Below are 12,661 nucleotides of genomic sequence, written 5' to 3'. Positions count from 1 at the left end.
CAAGAGAGATGTGTTTTGAGCAGTTGAGTTTTGACTGGAATTCTTCTGGGACTTCCCTCTGAGAAACTGCTGGCTAATCCCTCCTTTTGCCCAGGACTAGCCCAGAGAGTCATTTCTGTTAGTTCTGCAAGGCACCTTTCCCCATAACAATAGCTCATGGCTCTTCCTTGGAAGCCATGCTGTGAAAAAGACAGCATTTTGGACATCAAAAAAGATTTCCTTTAATTAGGTGGTGAAGTTCCATTGTGTGGATGAGAAAACCAAAGCCCGAAAAAGTTAACTGTCCAGCCCACAATGTTACTTGATGAAAATCAAGAACTAGGACCATGACCTTCCTGCTGCTCCATGTTCCATCTCACCATCCTGCAGCAGCACACAGAAGGAACCCAAGCTCCAGAAGAGGGACTTCAAGGATCCCTGGGTTGGGCCGGGGAAATGCAATCATGCCTCAGATTCATTTGCACGGAAGAATCATGCATGTACTAGAAATGAAGAGACTCTTATGGGAAAAGTAACCTGCAGAATTAGCCTGTCCCCTGGCCCTGGCAGTAGACATAGCAGCAGTAAAAACTGGTGCTATTTCCTCTTAACAGCAGCCTGCCCTCGGGGGACAGGGGACAGGCTGAGAATAACCACCCAGAGAGGGATTACACAGCCCCCTCCCAGGCTGCTGCTGCATTTTGATTTGCCTTTATTGTGTGTGAATTTATACTGAATGATAGAAAAAATACATTTTTTAATATTTCATTGTTAATTTCACTGGTTTTTTGAGGACTGCTGCCCCAGAATGTCATGGGTACCTAATACACAGTTGCCTTTAAGAAAGGGGTACAGCCCTATCATTAAGAAAACTGAAGTACACAGAGACTTAGATATAAGGATGAGAGAAGGAAAAAAAAATGTAGAAGACCCTGTGTACATGGAGGAAGAGAAATCCAGTAATTTGGACTGTCTCAAAACTATTCCAAGCAAAAAGACAAAGTGTCGGGGGGCATGCCTGGGTAGTTCTGTCAGTTAAGCATCTGCCTTCAGCTCAGGTCATGATCCCAGCATCCTGGGATCAAGTCCCCCATCAGGCTTCTTGCTCAGCCCGGAGCCTGCTTCTCCCTCTGCCTGCCGCTTTCCCTGCTTGTGCTCGCTCACTCTCTCTCAAATAAAATCTTTAAAGAAAAAAAAAGACAAAGGGACAACTATGTAATATGTCATTAGAAGGAAATGTCTCAAAGAAAGTACTTCATAGAAATAGGGCAAAATACTCCTGTGAGCTAAAAAAAGGCACTCTACATATATTCTGCCTGACCTAGTACCTTCTCAGTACCATCCAACCTGTCACATTTGCATTTCCTTCACCCCCGTGTCTGTGAGTCTGTGTCCTCACCCCTGAATGTTCACAGAAGAAAGTGCTGAAGTTTGCCCCGTCTTTCCCATAGAGACATTATGAACAACAAGGTGTTTTACCAGCATCCCAACCTCATGCGAGTCCTTGGCATGCACGAGACGGTGATGGAGGTGATGGTGAATGTGCTGGGTGCAGAGAAGTCTCAGGTAAGGCTACAAGGAGAACTCAGCCAGAACTTGACCCCTAAGCAGGGCCGTGAGTTGCCTTGTTCACAGCCACGTGGCTGGCGTCTGTTGCCTCAGTGACCCCTCCCGGGGAGCAGGAGAGATGTGCATAAAGCCGGGAAGTAGCCAAGGGCCGGGACAGTGCTGCTGAATGGACTCCAGCCAGTGTAAGAACGCTGGCTCCTGAGGCTCAGAGCTTTACTCGCTCGTTCCACGAGGCTGGTCACCTGCTAAATTTACTTCCCATACCCTTCAGCCCTGCTCCTTCCAAGACGGAATTCCTCTGGGTTCCACTTAGGAGCCTGGTATGTTTTGTGCTGGGTCAGGAAAATGCTGCTCAAAAGAAGAACAAGGTCTTAATAACGAGCTGGGCAGCGTTCCCTCGGGAGTGAGCATTTGCTCTGTGCCCCAAGGTCCTGAGGATACCAGCTTTCCTGGCCACGCCCCCATAACAAGCCTGCTGTAAGGGGGAGCTCTCTGGGTATTCATCCTAACTGGTGTGGGGTGCTCCTCAGAGTTCTGGTCTGAAGGCAGTAGAGTGGAGGATGTTTTCAGATGTTGGAAATTCCAGAGTGCCGGATAGGAACGAATGATTTGCAAAGCAGTTCCACCAGTATTGACAGATGGGGACGTGAAGGAAGACCAGAAGCCAAGCTCACATTCCTTCTCACTCGCTTCCTTCTGGTCCATTGGGAAAGTGGACCCTCTGCAGAGAGCCCTGAGCAAATGTCTGCTCACCTCAGCAAGCAGGTAGCAGGGAGGGTTCAGAACCTCATTTGGAGAGCACCCACCCCCATGATTCTAAAGGGGGAAATCAAGGACTTTCTAGGATCCAGAGCAAGGTTAACACAGACAGCACTTACTGAGCATTATTGGATCAAAATAAGACGCGGCCAGGCTCTAGAGCTGCTAATTACTTTGTTAAGGAGAGAAGCCAAGTGCAATCAACAGTAACAAGATGGCATCTCAGGGTCAAATTGTATGGATCAGATTACAGGTGCTGTGGGAGCCCACTGGAGAGCAGTCATCAAGAGCAGAAGTAACCAGGGGAGAATAAAAAAGTAACTGGGGACGGCTCAACAGCCTGAGAGGGCAGTGCTCGTCAGGCTCCCACAACTCTAGGGGCCTGCCTTTACCCAAAGGACCCAGGTCTTCTGTAATGCTGGGCATTATTTGATGATCACTCATCTCCCTTTCTGAACTTTCTCATCAGAGGTCTGTCCACTCCCTTCCCAGATGGAAACAGTAGTCTGATAGGAGGTCACATAATTTCATGTGACATCAGAAGGTGTCTAGGATTCTTGTTTGGCCTCTTTTTCCTTTGCAAGAAGGATATTTCAGGAACTGAAATTAGCTCTCAATATTTTGGGACTTCTCTTCTCAGGTATCTACTCACTGTCTTGGAATAAGTGAGTAAGCCCTAGATAGCACTGGAAGTAAGAAAATTCATTTTCCAAACTGTTCATAGCTTACACCAGTATTGACATGTGGAAGTCCATTGATTACACAACCTAAAACTCTTGGAAGTCAGACTTTTCAGGAAGGACTCATGATGGACTCTTTTCCTTGACACTTCTTTCTTCTCTCTACAGATTGCTTTTCCCAAGATGGTTGCTAGCTGTTGCCGCTTCCTCTGCTATTTCTGTCGAATTAGCCGGCAAAATCAGAAGGCCATGTTTGAGCATCTGAGTTACCTGCTGGAGAATAGCAGTGTTGGCCTAGGTATGTCGCATGATCACTTCCACATTTGGGCTTGGAGGTGACAGTCCCCTGCTGACCCCTTAGAAGGTCAAGGAAAAGAAGCTGCATTCCTGCTAAGGTATTTTTAAATAAAAGAACGCACCTGCCTGATCTAAAAACAAATAAAATGACAATACAATGTCTCTGCTGTCCAACCTAAGGAGAGATGTTGCTACCCACTAGCACTGGTGACAGATTCATGTTGGCGTAGTCACAGAGTTTTGCCTTGTCTCCCTTGGGACCAGTGGCTCATGGCTTATGAGATCGTGCCTGAGGTTGTAGATAGAATCTGGGGACACCCCCAGCCCACTCTGTTGACCTGGGAGCAGTGCTCATGAGACCAAGGTCAAAGATCCAACTCCTGCTTGGCAGGCTGGCTGTCAGCTGCATACCTGTCCCATCAGCCAACTAGCTGGTGCTCTCCTAAGCTGCAGGATGGACTGGCCAAGAGCAACTGCGGATAAACAGGGTAAATCCATCAGCACCACTAGGAAAGCAACACACTGCATTTGCCTTACTCACTGTCCTGGATGTAAACCAAGTGAATTTGTGAAAGATGCAAAACCACACCTGCATCCATGTGAAATCTGATATCTTAAGTTTCTGATTTGTCAAATGCAACCTTGGACTACCAACCTTTTATTTAAAAAAAAAAAAAAAAAAGGGGGTTTTCTTAATTCTAGCCTAAGAATCAAAGGGAAATCAAAGATAACATTGGTGACCTGATGTAACTATAATAAGAACTAATGCTGTTTGAAACTATTTTTAAATTCTGGATGGTGGACCTAGAAATGGCCAAGTCATTTGAGCTTATTAGTTGGTTAAGTGGCATCTCTCCCTTTTGAGTGATCACCCAAGTGGGGCTCTCAAGAAGTATCATATTACAAAAGTACTTGGAAATACATAGTCCTGGATAATTCTGTGAACTGATTTTCCAAGTTACTCCATATTTGCAATCAGTAATGAGTGTAGGGACAAGGATAACAAATAGAGCTGTTCTTAAATTAGACAGGCCACCCCCTCTGGACAGCGATGGGACCCAGGTTTAGTGTGTTTGCTGCCCTCTCCTGACCACGAGTTGGCACTGCAACCTCAGCTCAGCTCTGGGTGGCCCTCATCCTGTTCTCTCTCCTCTCTTCCTTCCTCAGCCTCCCCTTCCATGAGGGGATCTACCCCACTGGACGTGGCAGCTTCCTCTGTGATGGACAACAATGAGTTAGCTCTGGGCTTAGAGGAACCGGACCTCGAGAAGGTAACTGGCCCCACACTGGAGGCAGCGTGCTTGCTCTATCCTGTCTATAGCGCAGCCACACCAAGGAAATGCAGACCAGAGACTGGGTCTCCATCAGAAGCTTTTCAACAGGGACACCTGGGTGGTTCTGTCACTTGAGGGTTTGCCTTCAGCTCAGGTCATGATAGGGTCCTGGGATCAAGCCTCAAGTTGGGCTCCCTGCTTAGCATGGAGTTTGCTTCTCCCTCTCCCTCTGCTGCTCTCTGTCAAATAAATAAAATATTTAAATTTTAAAAAAAAGAAGCTATTCAACGCTCCATGAAAATATGGTAGAAAGTGAGTAAATTGGCAGCAGTGTGATAATTAGGACCAGAGCATCTCTTAGGGGCAGGGAGAGCCATCTCCACAGACAAGGATATCTGGATATTTGTGTTCTCTGTATGTGGAGGCCCAACCTCACTGGTCAGCATGGAACACCACCAGAGACCTGGGGATCCTGATATAGTTCTGTGTCATCGAATTTTTAAGTCCAGACACTAAAAAAAGAAATATGACAGAAAACTGTATAATCAGTATATGGGTAAAGGAGGCCCACACGTCCTCTGCAGGAACAGATGAGGTAAAACTGAGCTGCCCCACATGGGGATTGTGAAATGCACCCCCACTGGTGCTGATGACTAGAGGCTGATTCACCTACATCTTTTCCCCTTCAATTTGGGGCTATTATCTTGACTCTCTGAATGTGAAGGAGACTGATGTGGTGAGGGCAAGGGGGACAAGTAAGAGGTCATCCAGCGAACAGTGGGTTTGGAAGTGTGTGGGAGAGGCACCACTCACCATGACCAGGGGATCTGGAAGGTCACTCGGGAGAGTGATGAGCTGAGGGAAGAGTAGAAACCAAGCAGACATACCATGGAGAGAAGTGTGCTGGGAATATTTCTGAGGTTTAGTGAGGAGAGCATGGTGTGCTTAAGAACTGGGCGAGTGGATGTGAGGAAACACAGGGTGTTTGGGGGGAGTGCTTGGGGAGTAAGGAGGGACAATAGGGAATTTGGCTTGATGCTACCATAACTGTTTATGGTAGATATTCATACTCTTACATGATCACTGTGGGCCTGGGCCCACTCTGATTAACTCACATGACCATGACCATCAGAACATGCCTTTTTTGTTAGCACTCCCAGTTATAGGAGAGGAAACTGAGGCATAGAGAGGTTAGCTGATGTGTGGGTTTGTTAAGTGTCAGAGTCAGGATCCAAAAGAGTCTAGCCCCAGAGGCCTTGCTTTACCTGTTCTATGCTAAGACTTCTATGTAGGACCTCTCCAAGAAACCATCAGAGGGCTTTAAGCAGGGGAGCGACATACTGTGACTTGTATTTTAGAAAACACAGCCTGGTTTTAGCAAGAAGAACTGATTGGATCCAAAACCAGACACACACACACACACACACACACACACCCATACAAACACAGACTCAGGTGTTCTGCCCCCAGCAGTACATTATGTGAATGCTTTCCCACAAATGCCATTGGATCTTCCTGGTCTCTTTCTAGTGAGACAGACTTCAGACTCTGCTCTGCATACACTGAAACAGCCATCAAGAACTCAGTGTTTTGGGGGTGCCTGGGTGGCTCTGTCTGTTAAGCATCTGAATCCTGATTTCAACTGAGGTCATGATCTCAAGGTCGTGAGATTGAGCCCTGTGTCAGGGAGCATGGAGCCTGCTGAAGATTATCTCTCTCTCCCCCTCCCCCTTTGCCCCTTCCGCCACTGCTCCTTCACACACAGGCTCGCTCTCTCTCTCAAAAAACAAACATGGTGTTTTAGTTGGTGAGGTAACTGATGGCTGTATAAAAAAGGGCTGATGGTTCTCTTAAAACAAGCAGGGCCACGAGGTTAATACTCAGTACCCCTCTTAAATGACCGTGCTTGACAATAACCCTAAGCCTCCCTTGAAGATGCAGGATGGGATAAGGAGAGGCCGGGATGCTGGGAAAGGGAAAAAAGGGAGACCTAAGGAGATCAGCGAATGGACAGGATGAGGTCTGCTGCCCGTCTTCCAGTGGTCCTAGTGGCTCAGCATCTCAGCACGGGGCTCCGGACTTTATTCAGACCCGTGTCAGGAAATCATCCAAGTGTGGTTCCTAGGAGAGAAGGGAGAGAAGAGGGAAATGCTGCCGTTCTCCCTTTCCCTTGATCACAGCAGAAATTAGATCCCTTAAGATAGATTGACACGCCCCAACCCCCACACATATGCAGGTGCTTATTTCAGTGGCCAGTGAAGTGTATTGCACCTGTAACCTTGAAAACACTGCCTAACTCCTGCCTTTATTGATGTTTCCCTGACATTTAAAAAAAATTTTTATTTTTTTAAATTATTTTTATTAACATATAGTGTATTATTTGCCCCAGGGGTACAGGTCTGTGAACCATCAGGCTTACACATTTCACAGCACTCACCATAGCACATACCCTCTCCCTGACATTTTAAAAGCCAAATCAGGTCCACGCTCCAAGCAGAATAGTATTGTTACTGGTTTAAGAAGAAAAACAATGTGGTGATTATTTCTTATAAGTTGTGACATAGATACATTATTCTTACAAAAGGACTAGAGAATTTGGCATCAGCAAATACGTGATTCATTTGAACAGCACTTATTGACCATCTGCTGTGTGCCGGGCTCTGGGGAATCAAAAAATGAAGGATTTTTCGAGGATTTTGCAGCCCCATGGATTTTCCCCTTTTCCTTGTGCACAGAAAATGTCAAAGGATAAATCAGAATAACAACTGCATTTCAAGCAAAGGTCTGTTTACCAGGATTTCTTTCTTTCTTTCTTTTTCTTTTCTTTTCCTTTTTTTTTTTTTTTTTTTTTTTTTTTGCCTGACACCTTCTAAAAAGTAAGCAAGTTCCAAACTATTCTACAAGATCACAGGGCTAAGATCCAGTGACCTGAGAGCAGAAAGAACACTACTAATCCCAGCCCTTACCTGGCCATGGCACCTTCACTCACCACCCCAACCTTAACATCTTGGCTTTGGACTTGAAACCATGATTGCTGTTAATGCAGAACTTAAGTAGGGATCCCGAATCTGTCAAGGGCCCACTCAGAGTCAACCAGTGACTGAATATTTTGGTCTTGAAATAACATGGCCAAATGAACATAGCCCACCTGGACCCATTATCTCCCCAGATGCCACGTAGTTAGGCCTGTGGGGGGAGGGGCAGAGGGAGAGCGAGCTCATGTGAGTGGGGACAAGGGCAGAAGGAGAGAGAGAATCTCAAGCAGACTCCTGCTGAGCACAGAACCTGATGTGGGGCCTGATCTCATGATCCTGAGATCATGATCTGAACCAAAATCAAGGGACATATGCTTAACCTACTGAGCCATGCAGGCATCCCATTAAGGCTGTACTTAAATGGCAGCTCCCTCTTGCCAAAACTGGGAAAACCAAAGAACTGAGAGCTCATGGAATATTCCTCCCTAACAATGATAATCTGTCCTATTGGTTACTTGGAAACAATAATGAATTGGAAGTTCTGGTTTCAAACCTATGGAATTATTATTTTTTTAAAAGAGTTTATTTATTTGGCAGACAGATCACAACTAGGCAGAGAGGCAGGCAGAGAGAGAGAGAGGGAAACAGGCTCCCCACTGAGCAGGGAGCCCGATGCAGGGCTCAATCCCAGGTCCTGGGATCATGACCTGAGCTGAAGGCTCAGGCTTAATCCACCAAGCCACCTAGGCGCCCCCAAACCTACGGAATTATTAAGTTAAAGGTTTGGGGCTCTCTCTAGCTTCTAGGAGAATGAAAGCCCTTCTGTTCCCGGAATTTTGTAGGCCTGGCTGCTATCTTGTAAAAAACTTAGACACTTACTTTTGTACTGTTGTTGGCAGGTGGTGACCTACTTGGCAGGCTGTGGCCTGCAGAGCTGCCCCATGCTTCTAGCCAAAGGATACCCTGATGTCGGCTGGAACCCCATTGAAGGGGAACGTTACCTGTCCTTCCTGAGGTTTGCCGTCTTTGTGAACAGTGAGTCCCAGATTTCTCATGCCTTTCAGATCTAGGATAACATAAACTTGGGGACATATAAGGAAAGAAAGGTCCTTTGCATTTCTTCCTGTCTATAAGTGGCAGTTGGTAGAACAGTCTCAGGGAGAATGAGGCCAGAGAAGGATCAAGAATAGCGTCCAATGGATGGAGCACTGAGCTCGGGTGCCAGATGCAGCAAGAAAATCAAGGCAGAGGCTAGGGCTCTTCACTGCTGTGTACCTCTTCTCTCAGTAAAAGTTGGATTATTAGTATCTTCATCTCACCTATTTCACAAGGCTAAATGCAGATGGATGGATACATGCATGCATCAAAATTAAGAATAAATAACTATAGGGGCGCCTGGGTGGCTCAGTGGGTTAAGCCGCTGCCTTCGGCTCAGGTCATGATCTCAGGGTCCTGGGATCAAGTCCCGCATTGGGCTCTCTGCTCAGCAGGGAGCCTGCTTCCCTTCCTCTCTCTCTGCCTGCCTCTCTGCCTACTTGTGATCTCTGTCTGTCAAATAAATAAATAAAATCTTAAAAAAAAAAAAAGAATAAATAACTATAAAAGGTAACAAAACTCCCAGGAGAGAAGTATTTCTGTGGCAACCCTAAAACTATTCTTCTTAATACAAATTAGTTCCCATGTATACTGAATTTCACGTCTACAAAAATTATTTAGTTCCCCAACTCTAATATACTGAATATTGTGTAAAATTAAGTGGCCTGCTTTCCTGAAAATGTACTTTGTCTCCTAAGATTTTGTTCTAATATTAATTTGCTTATATTCACATGAGAATTATGATCCTTCTCCGTTCTCCCAGTTTGAACTTCCAGGCTAGCAAATCCAGCTTGTCTCATTACATGATTGCAAAAAGGGATGGCGGCTTATGAGCAAGCATACCAAATTTTCTACAGAGAAGAGTTTATCTCAAAGTATAGTGCCACGATGTGAACATTGTATTTGTGTGTACTTTGTCTCCTTTCATGCCCATCCACCTGCTTACTTTCCTATATGGTGTGAATTTCCATCATCCTGGTTGCCCCTACCCCTTTTCTTTCTGGGTCTCATCCAGCCAGATTCTTGATCACCTATCTTCTTTGCTCTCTGTACCCTTCAGTGTCCCTATCTGTTCATCGCCAGCATTGCTGAATTCTATTTTCTTCAAGGCCAGAATCAGTGAATCCTCTAATAGTCTGTTGCACTTTCAATCCCAATGACCGCATGTGCAGAATTAATTCAGAGTTACCATGGTGATAGGGAAAAATTTTTAAGTGGTTTTTAAAGGTTCATAAATCTCACTAAATTATCTGAATAGACTGTATGACACAAACCAAATCAAGCCAGGACTAATGTCTTCATTCATCTTGGCCACCTTCACAAGTTCAAGAGCTTTATGAGTCATTTTAGTGGGACTGTCTATATAGGTTATGAAGGTAAAGGAATCCACTGGCTCTGTTCCTATGGAGATTGCCCAAATCCCAACACTTGCTTATGCTGGTTACATATGACCATATTGAACTCAACTCTAGACCAAAATGTTTAGTCTACTCCCTTTGCTTTCAGGTCGTATTACGCCTTTTTTGCATATTCTCTGTAGTGCAGTTTCGTAAAGCAACAAACTCTAGCAAATTAGCCCATCAGTAGGAAAATATACACGGTTTATTTTTTTAAAGATGTATTTATTAGCAAGAGAGCATGAGTGGGAGGGGCAGAGGGAGAGATACTCTCAAGCAGACTCGGTGCTGAGCTCAGAGCCTCTTACAGGAGCTCAATCCCAAGACCCTGAGATAAAAACCTGTGCTGAAACCAAGAGTTGGATGCTCAACCAACTGCACCATCAAGGCACCCCAATATGTACATTTTAATTTAATGTATTATTGAGTCTCTATAATATAAAGTATAAACAATATAATATAAAGTATATATTTTATATATAAATATATGAAGTATAATATTAAAACATCTATAATATAGGGGCACCAGGGTGGCTCGGGTTAAAGCCTCTGCCTTCGGCTCAGGTCACGATCCTAGGGTCCTGGGATCGAGCCCCACATGGGCTCTCTGCTCGGCAGAAAGCCTGCTTCCTCCCCTCTCTCTCTCTCTCTGCCTACTTGTGATCTCTGTCTGTCAAATAAATAAATAAAATCTTTTTTAAAAATTGTTTTAAAATTTAAAAATCTATCATATAAAGTATATATTATAAAAATATATAATATATAAAGTCTCTATAATATAATATAAAAACCACATTTGGTTTTGGGAATAGATAAATAGCTTCTGCTTCCCAAAAATGTATAGTCTAATAAGGGGAGTAGACATAAACAAAAATGTAAGGTCTAATAAGGAGAGTAGACATGAACAGAGGTCACTGTGATAAGAGTAAGGAAGGGACAGAGTGCTGTAGGGCTTCATGAAGGGAAACTCACATTCTGTTGAGAAGATCAGAGCAGGTCTCATGGAGGAAGTGTATTAGAAATGAGCTTCAAAGGGTCAAGTTTCCCAGATGCATAGATGCAGGAAAGGTGATCCAGCTGGGGAGCGGCATGAGCAGTGGCCTCAAGACTAAAGCATGCTGTGCTCAGGAAATAGAGGGATCTGTTGATCTGGAGGACAGATGGGTGGATGACAGTGGCAAGAGATGAGGTTTAAAAAGGTAGGTAGGCAGCTGTAGCAGAACCTAAATGCTAAGCTGAGATTAGATTCAATGTGCGGAGAACTGGGAAACCTTTTTAACTGGAGAGAGATTGACAGTAACCACTGGGAACTTCTGTGCCCAGTTAGAATAATGAGTTTCTAAATTATAATGGTGGTGGTAGGAATGGAATGGGGGAGATACATTTGAAAGAAATTACAGAGACTGTGTTTCTACAACTAGGTGATGATGATGATTATGGTGGTTGGGCCTGGTTGCACTGATAAAAAGAAATAGAAGTTATATTGAAGCTTAGAGATTTAAGCATAGGGAGAAAAAAATAAAGATGTGAGAGGTACCTGGGTGGCTCAGCTGATGAAGGATCCAACTCTTGATTTTTGGCTCAGGTCATGATCAGTTGTGAAATTGAGCCCCACATAGGCCACCATGCTGGGTGTGGAGCCTGCTTGAGATTCTCTCTCCCTCTACCTCTGTTCTTCCCCTCTTCCTCTTAAAAAAGAAAGGGGGGAGGGAGGGAGGAAGAGGGATGTGAGAAGGAGAAAATGGTTTATAATAGAAGATAATGAGCTTGGTTTCATTCAGACCAGTGATTCACTGATATTGCATTGTGTGACCCCAAAATGGGGATGCCCTGATTATGGGGTTATAGGATAGAGATCAATCAGTCAGCAGACTGGGACTGAAGAGACTTTTAGATCATCTGTAGTTGAGATAGTAGGAGTATATGTCCCAGGGGAAACACAAAAGAGAGAGAGAGATGGAGAGTGTGAGAAAGAAATGTTAGAATCTTCTTAAACCCCTAAAGAAGAAGAAAGAGTGCTTTAAGCACAATGGAGTGTTATGGAAGACTTTGGGCTAGAGAGCGGACTGTCTGGAGTACAAATATAGCTCTGTCACTTACTAGTTTTGCAAAGTTAGGCAAGTTACTTAAACTTTCCTAGCCTCAGTTTGTGTGTATATGTCTTCATGTTAAGTAGAGAAAACAATAGTATGCACTTCACAGAGTTGTTGTAAGGCTTAAATGGAATAATCTATGGGAAACTTAGATTAGCAGGGTGCCAGAAATGTAGTAAGTGTGCAATCATGATAGTTGTCATTGTTGTTCATGGTCTTTACAAGGTTATTAGGGCATTCGAAATGGGAAGACTCTAATGAGTAGATTCTTTAGCGATCTCAAAGCCCTTTATAAATTTTCATGTCTAAAAAACGATTAAGAAGGACTTCTTGTGGCTTCTTCTCAGCAGTGAAAGATAAAGGTATTGTAGGTGATCATGGTAGGTGGGGGGGAGTGGTCATGATGGGTAATGATAGGTGGTGGCAGGTGGCAATGGTGGATGATGGTGGGGTGGTGATAGTGGGTCGTGATTGGTGATGATGTTGTTGGGGGTATATGATGGTTAAGTAGTGGTTGTAGCAGCTCTTTGGGTTGATTGAAGT

General features: G+C 44.6%; 1 protein-coding gene across 1 annotated transcript in view; it reads left to right on the top strand.

Moving 5' to 3' along the window:
- RYR3 (ryanodine receptor 3) overlaps positions 1-12,661 on the top strand; it is a 517,407-nt gene that overhangs the window by 374,697 nt on the left and 130,049 nt on the right. The window contains exons 40-43 of the mRNA XM_047736987.1: positions 1,431-1,545; positions 3,156-3,285; positions 4,452-4,555; positions 8,433-8,568. Of these exons, the coding sequence (XP_047592943.1) occupies positions 1,431-1,545; positions 3,156-3,285; positions 4,452-4,555; positions 8,433-8,568 (485 nt within the window). The remainder of the gene's footprint in view (positions 1-1,430; positions 1,546-3,155; positions 3,286-4,451; positions 4,556-8,432; positions 8,569-12,661) is intronic.

Source organism: Lutra lutra, chromosome 7 (genome assembly GCF_902655055.1).
Source record: "Lutra lutra chromosome 7, mLutLut1.2, whole genome shotgun sequence".
Lineage (NCBI taxonomy): Eukaryota > Metazoa > Chordata > Mammalia > Carnivora > Mustelidae > Lutra > Lutra lutra.
This window is presented reverse-complemented; position numbering and strand designations above follow the sequence as displayed.